The sequence below is a fragment of the Xenopus tropicalis genome, chromosome 8 (assembly GCF_000004195.4).
Source record: "Xenopus tropicalis strain Nigerian chromosome 8, UCB_Xtro_10.0, whole genome shotgun sequence".
Lineage (NCBI taxonomy): Eukaryota > Metazoa > Chordata > Amphibia > Anura > Pipidae > Xenopus > Xenopus tropicalis.
This window is the reverse complement of record NC_030684.2, coordinates 37,495,989-37,513,366: the sequence shown is the minus strand read 5'-3', so window position 1 is coordinate 37,513,366 and position 17,378 is coordinate 37,495,989. Positions and strand designations below refer to the sequence as shown.

The window sequence follows — 17,378 nt, the reverse complement described above, 5'->3', positions numbered from 1 at the left end:
ATTCATTATATCTTATTTGGGATCAAGCACAAGCTGCTGTTTTATTATTACAGAAAAAGAGGGAATCGTTTTTAAAAATGTGAATTATTTGATTAAAATAAAGTCTATGGGAAATGGCCTTTCTAAAATTCAGAGCTTTTTGGATTATGGGTTTCCGTATATCAGATCCTATGACTGTATAAAATTACATAATAAAAGTAACATTAACAATGAGAATGTAACCTAACAGAATATTTTTTGGCTGCTTGGGTCAGTGCCTCCATTTTAAAATCTGGACATAAGTAGAAGGCAAATAACTTTATAACCTATAAATAATAAAAAATGAAGACCAAATGAAAAATAGCTCAGAAATAGGGCATTTCATAAAAGGCAAACTACCTATTTAACTAAAGGGGGTCATTTTTATATTTTGAGAATAACTGGCACTTTATTTTCCATTAAACTATCAACTTAACAAAAAGCAAATACAATTAAAACACAGTGCAATGCCAATGAAACACGCAAAATTCAATTTTTCTAGAAAAAAGCTGCATCTTTAATCAGGTGTATTGCACTTCTGCTTTCTTAACCTTCAGCATGGGGTGGTGCATGTGTTTTACTTACAGAAATACATGCACAAAACACAAAGACACTGTGGCTTATTATACAGTGGGTCTGTAATAAAATAAAAATACACAAGATATGTGTTTGGTGCAATGCTTAATCATTACAACTGCCTGGTTTATGCAGCAGATTGCAATGGCTCTTGATATAAATAATTCAAACACTCCAACATAATATTCAAAAAAATAAAGGTTACAAAAGTAGCTGTACTTGAAAGGGGCTCTATCCTCTAAATGGAAGTGATAAATACAGGAGGGGGGGGGGCAGGCCTGCTTTAGATGAATGAAGTCTGGAGAGGCTCCAAACAGCCAGCTGGAGATTTTTATCAGAATTGATAACAGATCTCCTTTGACCTTGTCTTGTTGAGAAGGACAAAATGAAGATGTAATAAACATGACAATAAAAATTGCTGCTAGGAAACGATATGTGTCACTTCAGCTTTCCAAAGAAAAAAACACAAAGTGACACATATGTTTTCCTGCCAGCGATACATATTCCTGCCAGTAAGAATGCATTCAGATTAATCATGGGGCAACTAATCTCCTTGTGTGTCACTGGCCTTACTTTTGCTGGATGGGGAGAAAATGGAGTAATTAAGGGCAAAGGATACCAAATAATGCCAAGGCCAACAGCTTTTGGGAGCGTGATGAAGCCTGGGTACATGTAAGTAGCAAAGACATTTAAGTTGCTGAATGAATACAGTGCTAAGGTGAGTCAAAGCCCAAAGGCAGAACACAAATAAAAGCCTTTGGTCAACAAGTAACCACATATACATGTAATGTCTAATGTCACCCTTTAAAAGGGACCGTAAAACAAAGTCTATTGTAATCTATAATGAATTGAAAAGATAAAGGCGAGGTAAGCTGTACAGCAGCTCTGCTCATTACTATGGCAAAAAATGTTCTGGCTTTGCTATATAGGTGCGGGATAATTTTTTTTAAGTACTAGGGACCTGTGTTGTTTCAGATAATCAAGGCCTACGGTGAGATTGGTTGCTGCAATTAAATCTTTGCTGCCGTGGGTATATAATCTCCCCAATATGTCGTTTCACTGGCAATAAAGTGCATCGCCGGTAGGAAGGCATACGCTTTGTGGGCCATGGCCCTAAAATAGACCACCATGGCTTAAGGCTACTAAAACCAACAGTACTGTTTTGTCACCTGTATGGAGCTTTCTGGATATTAAGTGACATACCTGTACTATAAATGCATATTAAAGGCAAATATTCTGACGTGCTGCTTTAAGTACTTTTGCAATGTTTTCATTCCTTCACCTGTTATACCTTAAGTAGCCTTTAAGCCCTCCCTACAACAGGCTCTGATAATTCCACAGGCAAAAAAATGTCTTTCATTCTGTTTTCAGTCTTTCTAATTGGCACAGGAGTGCTGGACCTTCCATTCCCTATTTGCTTTGTAAAGAGTCATTAAAACAAAAAACTTTGCGTGTACTAAAGGAAATATAAATGGAAAAATGTCCATATTCTCTAGTGTCCAACTACACATGGGTATTGGTACAACGTTTGCTTGTTTTTACCTCACTACAACACAAACATTAAAAGCATGAAAATATCAGATGTATTGCATAAGTCTCCAAGGGGGCCATATATAACAGGTAAAAACACTTACTGTCCCTTTATATGAAGCATGTTGCTTTTAAATATGAATCCTTATGCTAGAAATTGGGCCAATAATAAATGAATTTGGTAATGCACAATGCCTAGCACAGTGCCAAAGAAATCCCATGGCTTGTATTGCCACTGAGAAGGGGCAAGTTGAAGCTTTATTTAAAAATAATAATTAAAAAAACACAAACACAGCAGTTTTGTCTTTCACTCCTCTTTTCCATTAGTGCAGTCATTTTTTTTTTCCTCAGTTCATAAAAATGTAGAACACAAAATGAAATGGACGGATGTTAACATTCTTGCTAGGAAACCGCTAGCCGGGGATTAGGGAAACACTAGCACATAAATATTTCCGATTGGGGCAAGAAATGAGCCCCTCAGCACACAGAGGGGAGATTAAGATGGAGGGACCAGCCCTGATCCCTTAGCATCCCTACTGGATTAGGATGTATATAAGGGATACAGACGGAGCAAAAGAAGAGGTGTCCTCTTTTATATTAGGTGGTGTTATAGTGGAACGTGGCTGAAGAGGTAAGAAACAGACTCTCCGTTGTGTGTCCGACGAATTGCTTCAGCCAAGATCATGGATATATCGATGACCTGGTAAAAAAAACATATTGTTAAAGGAAACTACAAGCAAATAAACAGTAGACAGAGTGTGCTTATCAGCATTATCAATGCCATGATTTACACCCACCCTACCTTTATCCGCATAAAAGTGCACACCGTTGCATTTTACCAGTTATTAACAGTTTCCTTGCACTAATTTTGGGGGCCATACAAGCACTATTTCAGCCATCACAGCCCTTCAGGGCGTAGCTACATCTGTAACAGACACTTGCACAGGAAGTGGCCACATCTCTGTGGCATGCTTGCACTGCAAAGTATATCAATGCAGTGAAACCCCATACCACAGGTGAAGACTTTTTGCCCGGTAAAGGGGCAGGGCCTATATTCTATCATGGTAGCCAAAGCTCATGAAGCTGATAAATCATTTTGGAGTGCTTGGGTTTCTATGCATTACAAAATGCTGAGCAGCACTTATATAAAAAAAAAATACCTGTTCTCATGGGTGTCCCTAATAAAATGTCTTGCTTTAACATACTGCAGAGTATAAAAAAAGCTGATCATTCCCAAACCTTATGTTAGTTCTACAGCTGTGAGCACAGTCCTCCCTTCCCACTAGAATTTATTTACCTCTTGCAAGACTGCCCAGAGCTGTGCACAGAGTGCTGTGTAGCATCAAACATGACAACACAGCTGCAAATGGCCATGAAAGGAAAGAAACAGCTCCCAAGGATGTCTGTGGCAGCATTTTGTTATAGACAGAGGCCCCACCCCTGCAGCCTGTGGAGAGCAGACGGTTCCACCCAGTCCGCAACTTGGTAAGGTGTGTAAAAGTGAATTTTTATTAAATATGAAATATAGTAAAATGGAGCATTTCATTAAAAAAAAAAAAAAAAGTGGAGTGGTCAACTTAACAAATTTCAGTTCACAAATATGATCTCTGTATAATGAGCTGCTTTTGATTTCAGCAGTTTGTTTATCTGTTTATAGGAAGGAAGGGGGGGTGAGTTCAGTAAAAATAAAAGTGCTACTTCAGCTAATAAATGCCCAAATCTGCTCTCAATATTAGTGGTAATATTCACATTTAACACAATAGATATTGGTAAGTTATGGTTGGACGTAATCTTCATTTTATAGTGTTTGCACCTTCTGAAATGTCTTTCTGCCATAATTTAAGATAAAAATCTAAAATGTTATCTGGTTGCTAGAGTTAGGAAACATGGCATTCACACAGCAGTTTAAAGGACAAGGAAAGTCAAAATCTATTAAGCACACTTTTAAATAGTACTACTATTGCTGTGTAAAAACACTATAAATCTGGCTTGCCTAATGAAAGATTTACAGACATACACTTGCTACAAACTACATATTTGTTTCAGTGAACGGCGCCGCCATCTTTAAAAAGGGATGCCCATACCCTTTCCCTCACCGTCTCTACTGCGCATGCGTCCCCAACATCCTGCGACTTTGACCAGCTCACAAGCCCCCGCTCCCCGCACCTGTGGGCACCCACCCACCAGTGTGCAGAGCCACCAGCACCCCCCCCCCGTCCGAAACGTTTGCGCTGCCCGCTCCCCCTCCCCCCACCAGCACTCGCCTGTCCTGCTGCAGAGCCGCCACCAGCACCCCCGCCTGCTTCCTGGTAAAAATACAAATGTGTTGCCATATCTCAGGCTGACAAGATTAAATTTAGTGAAAAGTTTGCGTTTGCCTCCCCCACCTCAAATTTCCCAGCTCGCTGCTGTACACGCTATTTATATAGCGCGTCGCCATGGCAACCGGACGCTTGCCGGTCTACACCGGAAGGGGATGGTGCCTGCTTGTGCTGCTGAAGAGGGACATGTGTGCATGCGCCACCAACAGTCCTGGTCACCAAGTCAGTGCAGGAGCGAGGCATTATGGGAATCCAGCAGCTTGAGATTAACTCTTTGGTAGCCTTTCCTTCTCCTTTAAATGATTATTTGCAATATAGCTTATAAATTTAATTTCCTCATAGCAAGCAGATATTTGCTTTCAGCATTGTACCAGCAGAAAAACTGTGTGTACATTGGTTGTTTGCACTGTAGATATTTAAGCCCTATTGTCAGTGGCATGCAACATTTGTTATTGGAAATACTCAGTGCACATAATGGAAAATGCTTAAGGGCAGGTGTATATTAAAGAGATCTTGGAAGTAATGAAAAGGGACAGTATTACTCTTGCATCAAAGTGAAGAAAAAGATTAAATTGAGCCCCCATCCATACACACATACCTGTATTTTTGAGCAATGTCTGATCTTCTCCTCCTGAGGGATTGTGTTGGTCACCACTACTGCTTCAAAACAAGCATTATTAATCCGGGAGATGGCAGGGCCCGAGAATATACCATGTGTCAGAATAGCATATACCTTGGTAGCTCCAGCAGACAGAAGTCTAGAAGAGAGTGGGAAGTAAAAGCTTACATGGAGTCTGTATATTTGAAGGGTTTAAAAGAAATGGACTCTTATAAAGTATATGCAAAAGCAAGAAATCTGGGCACCAGCATTACATTTCCTAGTATCAAAGAACCTAAATACCCCCATTGTAAAACGTACTTGTCTGCAGCATGACAGATGGTGCCACACGTATCTGCCATGTCATCCACAAGAATAGCTACTTTGTCTTTTACATCTCCCACAAGCACCATACGATCCACTTCATTGGCTTTTTTTCTCTCCTTGTGGATTAAAGCAAAGTCAACATTTAATCGGTCGGCGATGGAGGTCACCCTGAGAGAGACAAAAGGGGAGGAGCATATGTGATAAAAGGGAAGGAGGAGGAACACGTAGGTACATTGGTCACTGAAATATTTGGTAAAAGCACAGGTGAGAAACAAAGAAAAAGGAAACTAATGTTAAATCATTTTCAAACCATCAGCATCTTGTATGAAGCACAGGTTCACTGCAGTTCCACAAAACAAAATGTTACAGTACAAATCACAAGATCAATAAATCTATTTTATTTCAATAGATATTCAGCAAATGCGTTTATTAATGCATATGCCCCCTTGTTTTAATTAGCTGAAAGAGCTATTGGCCATATTTTATTTGGGCAAGCCTTAAACCCAGTGAGTGCTGGGATGTTTTGATCTTTCAAAAACACAAGAAACATGTGCTGTGGATTTATCAAAAGAGCATCACGAAAAGCTTTTATGATGCTCTGTGCTGTAGGTGCAAGAGTGGGTGACATTAATAGGGCTAAAAAGATTTTTAATATTTACAATGAACCTAAATGTTTGTTCTTATATTTATGGCCCCTTGGACTCCACAGACTGTGTATGACATCTTCATTCTGATATAATCTCTAGAAGAACCGAAAGAAATGCTTAGAACTGAAAAAATCCTTAAATACAGAAACACTAGAGGCAGCCAAAGCTATTGCTCTATCTAAAAATACCACGGGTGGGTTTCAGAAGTTGTTTCTTTGGCTAAACACAAAATAAAGTGAACCTGAAAACACCCAGTACAAAACAAAAAAAGATTGTATACCCCATTTATAAAGTAAGCACTAAGTACCAAAGCAAATGTTATTTTTAGCTTTCTATATGCATTTATCATCCCTCCAGAGTGCAGCAAATTTTTCAATGTTTCTCCATCTTGTAGCACTTATTCTATTTAGTTCACAAGACCATATGTGGGTCCAACCCAATTTTAATAAAAATTCAGGTGCACACACATCTAACATAGACAATGCAAATTAGACCTGACAAAATTATCAGGGGTTGACAAAAGGGCAGACTAATTGAAGAGTTGGGTGAAAAAAAACACTCAATATGAGACTACAAGAAATGTAAGGCTGATGCCACACGCGGCGTAGGGCTGATTTTTTCGGCAAGCGGAAAAACGCTTGCCGAAAAATCAGCCCTACGCCTGCTACTTGTGCCTGCACCCGAATGAATGGGATACGCTCGGGTGCAGGCACATGTAGCCGATATACGCATGAAAACGCGAGAGAATGCAAAGTCTCGTGTTTTCATGCGTATATCAGCTACATGTGCCTGCACCCGAGCGTATCCCATTCATTCGGGTGCAGGCACAAGCAGGAGGCGTAGGGCTGAATTTTCGGCAAGCGTTTATCCGCTTGCCGAAAATTTCAGCCCTACGCCTCGTGTGGCATTAGCCTAAAGAGGTCGAGACAGAGGAGGCAGATAGACAAGATGGGTGGAGTATATGTCAGAGGAAGCAAGGTTCATGTAAGAACAGAAATGATAAATTCCTTGCCTCTTTGCTCCACCAGCATCCGGTGACACTATTGTGCATGTCTTCCACTCTGGAATGTTCTCCCGAATCCACTTTAGAACTGCAGGTTCAGCATACAGGTTATCCACAGGGATGTCAAAAAAGCCCTGAAACAAGCAAATTAAAGTCAAATAACTCAATATAAGAACAATCTTCAAAAGCCTAAATGTCATATGTAAAATAAAGTAAGGAATTTTCTCTTAAAATGACAAAACAATATATTAGAGGGGAGTGTCCGGTTAATGGCATATGAGCCAAGTTGCCTGAAGTTTTCTTGCGAAATAATATTGCTCATTAGTTTAGTAGTCTGCAGCGTGAGTGTGGATCTGACATGGCCATCTTAAACTTTTTAACTCATTCATGGATAATCACATAGAATATGTTGGTGCTTTCTAAATAAGTGTTATTAATAATTTTACAGAACTAATGCAATAAAAAGTGTATCCAATATATATTAACTATTGCTAAAAGGAGAACATTTGGGTCTTTTATGTCTCTGCAACACCTAATACAGATATGTATTTTTTAGATATATGCTTGTTGTAGTTCAATATGCTGATGCTCTCTTTTCTCTTTTAAAATGTGTATTAGAGAAAAGATCATCTATCATTCACAGGTGGCTGTACTAAAACCTCTCAGCCTTTCTCCCCTGGGAGAGACCACGCTGTCTGTTTTATCAGATAATGTCTAACCTTGTGTACAAACCCATTAACGCAGTTGCCTCTAACTTCTAATGTTTACCACTTGTTCCTGTGTTTTTAAAGTGGAGATTATAAATAGCACCCAACAGCCATGCCAGATGTCACTTTTCTCTCTCACTCTCTGAAACGTGCCAAATAGGGCACAAATTTATGGCTTTGCAACTTCTAACCCTAAACATACAGTATAGAATACAGAGTACAATCTGGCCAAAATACAGAAAGATCAGTTCGATTAAGACAAAGTTCATGTAGAAACAAAAAAAAATCCAGAATAAAAGTATTAATATTGGCAATTATTTTATTCTTCCCTGATTTTGCTAATTATTTTATTCTTCACTGTTTGTTTTTGTCTATTCTTGTGCCAGTTTTCTGTCTCCCTGTCCTGCTGCACAATTTCTAAAACCCCCTTTAGTGTTCATGGCCCCGGCCTCTTCAGGACACCTATAAAACATTTATATCAGTTTAACGTGATCCAACCTATGAAACATAGGAAAGAAAAATAACTGGCCCATTACATGAAATAAGTCGAACAGCTTTGTACAAGAAGCTTTTTGACTGCCAATTTACCAACATTAGTTTGAAGGCTGTTGCCCTACAAATCTGCCCTGTTTATTTCCATGCAGCCAGATTCCCTTCCAATGAACAGATGTCTGCTTGGCTGGCCATTCCCTAATCAGTTGCAACAGAATTATGGGAAAATCAGTCAGCACTTCAATTTCATTAATGGACTAAAGTGTCTAATTCCAAGAAATAATAACCTGGATTTGGGAAGCGTGGAGATCCATAGTAATGATGTGATCAGCGCCAGCTACTGACAGCATGTTGGCAACAAGTTTAGCAGAGATTGGAGCACGAGACTAGGAGAAGAAGAGAAAAAGGTTATACAGTATCACATAACAGGCCTACAAATTCACCCCACAAAGCTGATTGAACAAAAGCAGTTTATTTTGGACTGTACCTAAAACTGATTAGTTCTAAATCCATTCTATACCCCTCTCGCAATACATCTACCCTTCATAATGTTTCTTATTTCGAGTGCTTTATGCAAAATTAAAGCAAATAAAAAAAAAAAGTTCTCTTCCTGTTCTCAAAAAAAGGAGACAGGGTGGCTTCAGCTGTGTGAGACCCTACATGTGCGCTGCACAGCAGCTCCCGACATCACCACCTCAATCCGGAAGCCAGTTGCTAAAGTGCTACAAAGAATTTTCTAGCCCCTGGTGTGTTTTAACTCAGTATGATTTATTGCTGTAAGGGCTGCGAGCAGGGAAAGCAGCACCCAGGTCAGCCATAAATCCACAAAGTCAGTCCATGCATTCCTTCACCTGCTTACAGCAATAAGGAAGTAACGCTGTCAACGTGCACCCCCAGAATATCATTTGCAGGAATGTTAAAGAAGAAACGGAAAGCTTACAAGGGGCTAGAAAATCCATCGTAAAGCTGCAGTAACTGACTTCTGGTTTGAGGAGGTGATGTCGGGAGCTGCTGTGGAGGGAGCACGTAAGGTCTGGTACAGTTGAAGTCACCCTATTGCCTTTTTTTGAGAACAGGAAGAAAACTATTTTAATGGTAATTTTATATAAAGCACTTGAAATAAGAAACATTGTGTACGTAAATGCATTGTTAGAGGGGTATAGAATAGATTTTCAACTTAATTTGGCCTCCAGCAAGTACAGTCAACTTGCACAGAAGCCAATTGCTTGCCCACAATATCAAGAAGTGACTTAAGGTAGGAGAAGAAAAATCAATGTTACCTTATCCTTCTTGTCCTGACGTGCGTATGGAAAGCAAGGTATTACTGCAGTGACACGGCAGGCTGAAGCTATCTTGCAAGCATTTATCATGATAAGAAGTTCCATCAGGTTGTCATTTATCTCCCCACAGCCACTCTGCACAATGTACACATCCTCACCTCGTACGCTCTCCCCAATTTCCACACTGCAAAGTAGAAGAAGCTTGTTACCCAAGGATTAGAACGCCGTTAATTTTGGATCTTAGTATACAGGGTTCACAGATAATCTAGTGATCCAATTAAAAGTACATCAAAAGAAACGGGACAATCTCCTATAAAATAATTCTATGTATTTTAAAGCTAATGTTCTAAACGTTTTCTGCACTTCAGTTCCATTCATATTTGCAAGTCCCACAGATGAAACAGGGTGACCCTACTATGCAGCCTATTTTAACATGACAACATACTGCCCACAAGTGACTAGTTAACTAGACAGCCCTAAGCAAGACACTTGTTAGAGGACTGAAGTGTCAGGTAATTATACAATATAATCACAGGACTGTCCACCCTAAACCTGAATTGTTTTGTGATCCATTTTTTTAGCCTTGACCTTGCCTAGTGGATCTCTAGGTGTATGGCCAGCTTTAGAAATGAACTACCTTGGGCTAATGGCACACAGCTCGTATTCTTCATTGTTGTATACTACTGCTGAGAAATGCAGCCCCACTGCCTACCATCCCCTGTGTGTTTGTGCAGTGACAGGCACAGGTAAATTAAGTCTAACATGGCCATAGATGGTGCCAAATGACCACACTTTCCAGAGAAAGAGAGCCAGTGTCAGGGGGCTGAACTTTTACATGGGGACAACAAAGTGGTTGGGGAGAGGGCACCCTCACAGATTTAGTTCTCCTTTTTAAATTTAACAAAAATAATAAATAAAACAATGCGCAATTAACAATCCAAAATGATACCAACAGAAAGGAAAAAATATTCAGTGACAAAAAGGTCCCATGGCAAAGCCTTTCTTCTAATCTCAAAATGCCCTTCTGTACTCTGTTGAAGGTAAGGTCCTGTCAATATTTATACAAAGGTACCATATAATTCATTAAGTAGCATGAACTAAACTCAAGAGTGTCCAGAGTCTACCTCTAACTGAAATCTTGTAGATTGTAAGCTCTTTTGGACAGGGCCCTCTTCACCTCTTGTATCGGTTATTGATTGCTTTATATGTTACTCTGTATGTCCAATGTATGAAACCCACTTATTGTACAGTGCTGCGGAATATGTTGGCGCTTTATAAATAAATGTTAATAATAATAATACCCTATACATTGAATTAGCCACAGTCGGGCACACAGGCAAGCATGCGTGGATTTGGGTAAATGAGGTGCACTTTTATGTGTCTTGTGCCAAAACAAACAGACTTTCTCAACCTGGAATCAAACCAATTGAGTTTGATGATAAAATTCACTTCACTCTACAAAGCATTGACAAAACAAACTAGATAATTTCTCTCAGTGCATGGGTGGCCAAATTGGGCAAAGTTCCATCTGTTTGCTGCAAAACAAGAAAATCTTCCCATGTATTTTTAACCTAATATCAATTTTTGGAGACCAAGGCGGTGTGGGAGCCGCTGCCTTGCTCTTGGCAGTTAGACCCCTTCTCTCCCAAGTATTAACAAACACTGTATAGAACCTGCAAAATATAATAGGCCTACGTACAAGACCAAAAGTGTTTAATTGGTACGCTTATCTAAATAAGAGAAATGGATGTGCAAATTTGCTGTGTATCATTTATGTATGTTCTGAATGCTTCTTGCTATGCTATGCTATTAGGAAGTACATATCTGTAATGACCAAAACCTAATTTATTTTATATAAAAAATACAAAAAAATGATAAACTTTTATAAATGAATGCAAGAAAATTTCTCTGGGACTATCCGCTTGCCTAACAAATACTTTGTTCAAAAAACAAACAAAACATTTCTTCCATATTTAGAGGCGTATTATGCACTGGCACTTTTATAAATACAATATGTACTCTTTAAAAGGTTTACTATCATTCTTTATCCAGAATTTACAAAACGTTAAAGATTAAGGATTTTAATCCTGTAGTCCAGGGATTATCAACCTTTTATACCCATGAGCCACATTTAAAGAAAGGGGAGCAACACAAGCAAAACAAAAAGGTTCCAGGGGGTGCCAATAAGAGCTATAATTGGCTACTTAATAGCCCCTATGTGAACAGGCAGCCTACAGAAGGCTCTGCTTGTCGGTACACCTGGCCTTTATGCAACCAAAACTTGCCTCCTTACAAGAAATTCAAAAATAAGCACCTGCCTTGAGGCCACTGGGAGCAACATCCAAGGGCAGAGATCCCCAACCTTCCTTATTGTGAGATACAGTCAAATGTAAAAAGACTTGGGGAGCAACACAAGCATCATAAAAGTTCATGGAGGTGCCAAATAAGGGCTAAGATTGGCTATTATGGGCCTCTATAGACACTATCAGCTTACAGGGGGATTTATTTGGTAGTAAATCTTGTTTTTATTCAACCAAAACTTGCCTCCAAGTCAGGAATTCAAAAATAACTACCTAGTTTGGGGCACTGAGAGCAACATCCAAGGGGTTGGTGAGCAACATGTTGCCCCTGAGCCCCTGGTTGGGGATCACTGATGTAGTCCCATCAAAACAATGGTGTTTGACCTATTTATCTTCCTGTGTAAATACTACTGTATTACAACTTATTACCTATGTAAGGGCTCTGGCACATGGGGAGATTAGTTGCCCGCGACAAATCTCCCTGTTCGCGGGCGACTAATCTCCCCGAGTTGCCATCACCTGCCATCCCACCGGCGAACGTGTAAGTCGCCAGTGGGATGGCACACACGGCGGCGCAATCTTGGCAAATCGCCGAAGTTGCCTTGTGAGCCTTTTCCGGCGACTAATCTCCCCGTGTGCCAGAGCCCTAAATGTAGGCCTTATAGCACAACTTCACCTTGAGTAGCTGCCCCCATGGCTACACTGTAGTCTAAATAAACAGCAGAAGGCCCAGACTGGCAATCTCTAGATTCTGGCAAATGCCAGAGGGGTTGCTGTAATATGTCATACACAGTGACTATTGGGCCTGTAGGTGGCTGTTTGGGCCTCTGTATAATTGAAATAACTGGGCCTATTGTGAATCTCAGACCGGACACAAAGTGCTAATTGCACACAAGGTGTTTTGGAGCATTTTGTAGTTCTGGGGGGCAGATTACAAAGCCCTTCAAATTACCCCTTTATTAACTTTGTATTTACAGTGCCCCAACAATTCCTGGTGCAGGCAATTACTGCTTGATAACACAGTGCCTAAAGAAATATACCTCTGCAAATCACCCCACTTGCCCACACCGTACGCTCTTGTACGATTAGAGCTTTTGCTAAGAAAAGACTAATTTTTACTGATTGTACCCCAAATATACGAACACCCAAAGTCTGTGTTTTGTAAGAATAAGCATCAGGCGCTTAAGGAGGAAACGCTCAGGCAGCGCATGTATTTCAGCCCCAGGCTGGAATATGCCCATCAGTAACCCATGTGTCACCCATGTGTATTAATAACTTCCCAGGCAGATCAATGCGGCTTCCAATGTTTGTGTATGTGCCTCTTTAAACACAGAAGTTATTTTTAAACATTCAGTTTCCCTTTAAAGGCCTCCTGCCCTCACACAAGGGGGTGGGGGTATTTGCACATCTCCTACCCAGGTTTAACATATACCTAACTCTGGAGCTTCCAAATAAGCAAACAAGCCAGAGTCGCCACAGAACGAAATCAGCCATACTGCACATCCCAGAGTTGGGTTTGAATTATTTAATATAAATAAAATACGCTTCACAGCCCCCTGTCCTTGAATATGAATAGTCTGTACACTAACTGCGCAACAAGTATCACCATTACCCCATTTTGTAATTGGCCGCTTATCACTTAATGTCGCTTCCCACATGGCTGTCCATAACCTAACCCACGTGGTTATATTGCCCTCCGCTTCACAGAAGAGCCGGGTGGGGCATGTCGGGAAGTGTAGTCCCAAGCCTCCCCTACTGCCACAAACTGCAACTGCTTGGAAACTACAAATCCCAGAACCCCGTTCGACTATACTTCTGGCGCCCGATGATAAGTCACGGATAGAATGTAGCAATGCCGGCAGAATAAGGGGGGGGACTTGCAATATTTACTTCTATTTGCCCCTGTTCCTTCCGGCAGTGGCCCTTACCACGTCTCCTGGTTGCTGAACTTCTTAGTGACAACGCGGCCCAACTCAAGCCCGAGCCGGTCTGCGATCTTTTGAGACAAATCTTGATGGGAGCTGCCGCTGAAAATCTTGATGTTGGGCATCGTTTCCCTGTGGTGTTGGGAGACGCGTCAGTCAGTCAGGCGGCTGAGGGGCCAGGGGACAGAGCGCAGGGTGTTTTGTTAGTTAACGGAGAGCGAGTCCCCTCCTTCCTGCCCGTGATGGCTCTTGGTCCAATAGGGGAGCATCTTGACCACGCCCCTCAGGTTGCGTCACCATTACTAAGGGACGGAGAGCGCTTGGTTTTGGGATTGGCGCGGTTCTCATAGTAGCAGAGGCTGGGGGTATAGGCGTGAGGGATGCTTGCTCGGTTTGGTTGAACCGATAGCATGGGTGTCATTATCATTGGCTTCCTGTTAGTGAGCACGATAATCAGCTCTCCAGGGAGATGCGCAACGTAATGGCTCCTGTAATGCCGCGTCTTTAGTTTAGGGAGGGGAATATATTGCACAGAGGCTGAGAGACTGCTCGCCGATAGCAGCGCTCGTCCTCCACAATCCAAAAAAGATTAAGTCTAAGGCGGCTAAACACTAATATATTGGCGACGTTTTTTATTTTTAGCGACCAAATGCTCAATTGCTGTATCATATATGTAAGCGCCCTGCCATAGCTGTAATGGGCTTAGGGACCCGGCCCCACATGGGCGCAACTATAAAGATACTGGGAAGCCAAGTGTAGGTGTGGGTGCAACTGGTTGGGAAAGGGGGTGCAGCAGGCAGGGAACCAATACATATTTCTATTGCTCTGCTTCACAAAATAAATACATTTATCATGGCAGTATCCTTTAGAACGTCTTCAAATTCCTGGAAATTGTCATAAACAGACCCAAAAGAGGTGTCTGTAATAGAATTATTATTAGAGCAATTGGGTTTTCATCTTGGCTTACTGCAAGAGGCATAGTTGGGATGTTATAAAAGCTAGAATTTCCTTTCTGTGGCCGAGCTCTTGGAAAGCCAAGTAACCCATAACAAGGCCTCACATTAACACATAATGAATATTTTCTGTAGCGACTGTCTTGATGTTGTAAGTGGTTGTATACACACCCCAGGGAACCTTCCTTTTACAAGGATTTTTACTGCCAGTAGTTACTTGTCAGGTGCTGACCGAATTATTTCATAAAAATAAAAGTATTTTTAGTTTTTGGTGTAACATGCACTTCAACTCATCCTGTATTAGCTGTGTGAATTATTCACAGTAACATGTTTTCATGTTGTAGAAAGGCCACCGTCCAGTTATTCTGTAACATGAGTGATAGGGGATCAGAGAGAAGGAATAATCCACATTTATTTCCGTTCTCCAGTTATCTTTGAAGGGGGAAAGTACCTTCAGTATGGGCAATGGGGTCAGTCCCTAGATCACAAAGATTGTATTACTGTTAATAATGTATTTATAAATCAGCATATTGTGCAATGCAGTAAATGGGTGTGTACACTGAAAGTACAGATAATGTGCAAAAATACGAGCCGTTACCAGTACAAGAGGGAAAGGTGGCCCTGCCCAAAACCCACGGACAAGTGAGAGATGTGGCTTTGAGTATTTCAAGTATTAGGAGGGCATGGTGTATTCTGAAACAATGGTGGGCTAGATGAGGGTAAGCTTCTCTAAAGAAATATGTTTTAAGAGATAATGTCTGAGGCACTAGGGCCAGATGGGCTTAATAAAGATGTTTATGTTGGGTAGGGAACTGGCTGCAGGATAAGGTATGGAGGGTGGTTGTTTACATTCTACTTGGAGTAAGGTTCTTAGCAGGGTCCTGTTGTAGGTCCAATTTCAGGAATGAATTACGGGAGGGTATTGTAAGTAATGTATCAGTGTTTGCATATGACACAAACCTTTACAGCCCAAACAATCCCGTTCAGCATGTGGCATCCTTGCAGCAGGATCTGATAATCTGGGCAGCTAAGTGGCCTATGAGATTCAGTGTTGATAAATGTAAGGTCATGGACTTGGGATGTAAATATATGCAAGCTACACTAGGCAAAACCATAATAGACCTTGGAGTCCTTGGATAAAAAAACTTGGCAGTAGCAAACAAGGACAGGCAGCATTGCAAGGGCAAACAAGATTTTGAGCTGTATTATAAGGGCCATAGATTCACGTGAGGAGTGTGTCAGACTTCCACTTTACAGAGTGCTGGTAAGACCCAAGGGGACATGATTGAGTTAGAGAAGGTCCAAAGAAGGGGAACTAAGCTGGTAAATGGCATGGAATATCAGTTGTGAAGAAAGACTGGCCATGATAGGTTTGTTTACACTGGAGAAGAGGTGCATGAGGAGTAATAGGATAACTAGGTATAAATATATATAAGGGGATCATATAATAATTTCTCTAATGCTTTATTTACCAGTAGGCCTTTCCAGAAGATGCAAGGGCATCCATTTCAATTAGAAGAATGTTCTGTCTTAATATTCTGAAGGGGTTTTTTTCTTAACAGTGAAACTGAAGTTGTGGAATTTTCTTCTTTAATCAGTCGTAGTGATGTGTTGTAAGGGGTTGGATGACTTATTAGCAAGTGCGGGAAGACGGGGTTATTGAGAATAACTCTTAGTACAAGTTGATCCAGGGACTGGTTAGTAAGGATTTTTTTCTGCTTCTAAAGCAAATTGTAGAAGTTTCAGAAGGCCTTTTTGCCTTGCTGTGGATCAACTAGCAGGCAGGTTTCATATAAACATATAAGGTTGAACTTGATGGATGTATCTTTTTTCATTATAACTTAAAATTTTACTATGTTTAAAGGTAGAGAGGAGTTGGAAAAAAAATTGTATGCGCCTATGGACTGGAAAGTTTATAGACTCTCGAGAGAAAGGCCACTTAACAAGGAATCACAATCTCTTTATATACTGCTTCATGATTTCTGACAACTAGTGATGAGCAAATTTATTCCCCAGGCATGGATTTGAGGGCAAAATTTTGCAGAGAGAAAACGCCCATTGACTTTAATGATATGGATGAAAATGATATGTCACGCGTGTAAAAAAGTCACGAGTAAAAATTGCTGGTCATAAGACAGGTCATAATCAAGGGTAATTCCAAGGCTCTGGGCCTAAGGGGAGGGGGTTATAGCAGAGTTAACTGTGATAGACAGGTCTGTAAGCTTTACAGGATGGGGATCTCTTCATCCTGCATGTTTTCATGAATTCATATTTTTATTGTTTACATGTACAAAAAAAGGGATCCAACCACTGTGCAGGAAGTTTAATTTATGGGCTCCAATGTACTTCTGCTTACCCTTTTGATGTGTAGGGAGAATATGTATGAAACATTCCACAGCAGTTTTTATTTTTAAATGAATTTATTTGTTAAGAAAAAACTCTCAATCAGCTGTTCTGGCTTGAGCTTCGGCCACCGGAAACATAAAAATGCTCAAGTGCCAGGTTTCAAACCGGATTTGTAGATAGTTAAATCAGTTTGTATAGTTATAAATTATCTACAGTTATGTGATCCGACCCATTATCTAGAAAGCTCTGACTTATGGGAAGGTAATTTTCCATAGACTCCATTTTAATTAAATAATTCAAAACAAAATAGTACCTTGTGCTTGATCCCAACTAAGATATAATGAATCCTTATTGG

The 17,378-nt window shown here is 40.5% G+C and overlaps 1 protein-coding gene across 2 annotated transcripts; it reads right to left on the bottom strand.

The window, feature by feature from the left end:
* Positions 1-511: 511 nt before the first annotated feature.
* prps1 (phosphoribosyl pyrophosphate synthetase 1) lies at positions 512-13,896 on the bottom strand. 2 transcript variants are annotated; one of them, NM_203809.1, is given in 7 exon segments: positions 512-2,824; positions 5,044-5,203; positions 5,365-5,538; positions 7,030-7,154; positions 8,507-8,605; positions 9,500-9,683; positions 13,728-13,896. In NM_203809.1, coding segments are annotated over 7 exon segments (957 nt in total). In that variant the 5' UTR covers positions 13,850-13,896; the 3' UTR covers positions 512-2,731.
* Positions 13,897-17,378: the final 3,482 nt, after the last annotated feature.

Coding starts and splice junctions, on each gene's coding strand:
- prps1 (XM_031890283.1), bottom strand. CDS start 8,569: ATGCTGTCAGTAGCTGGCGCTGATCACATCATTACTATGGATCTCCAC. Junction 5,539..7,029: donor GATGCTGGTGGAGCAAAGAG/GCAAGGAATTTA, acceptor TGTCTCTCTCAG/GGTGACCTCCATCGCCGACC. Junction 5,204..5,364: donor ATCTGTCATGCTGCAGACAA/GTACGTTTTACA, acceptor ACTCTCTTCTAG/ACTTCTGTCTGCTGGAGCTA.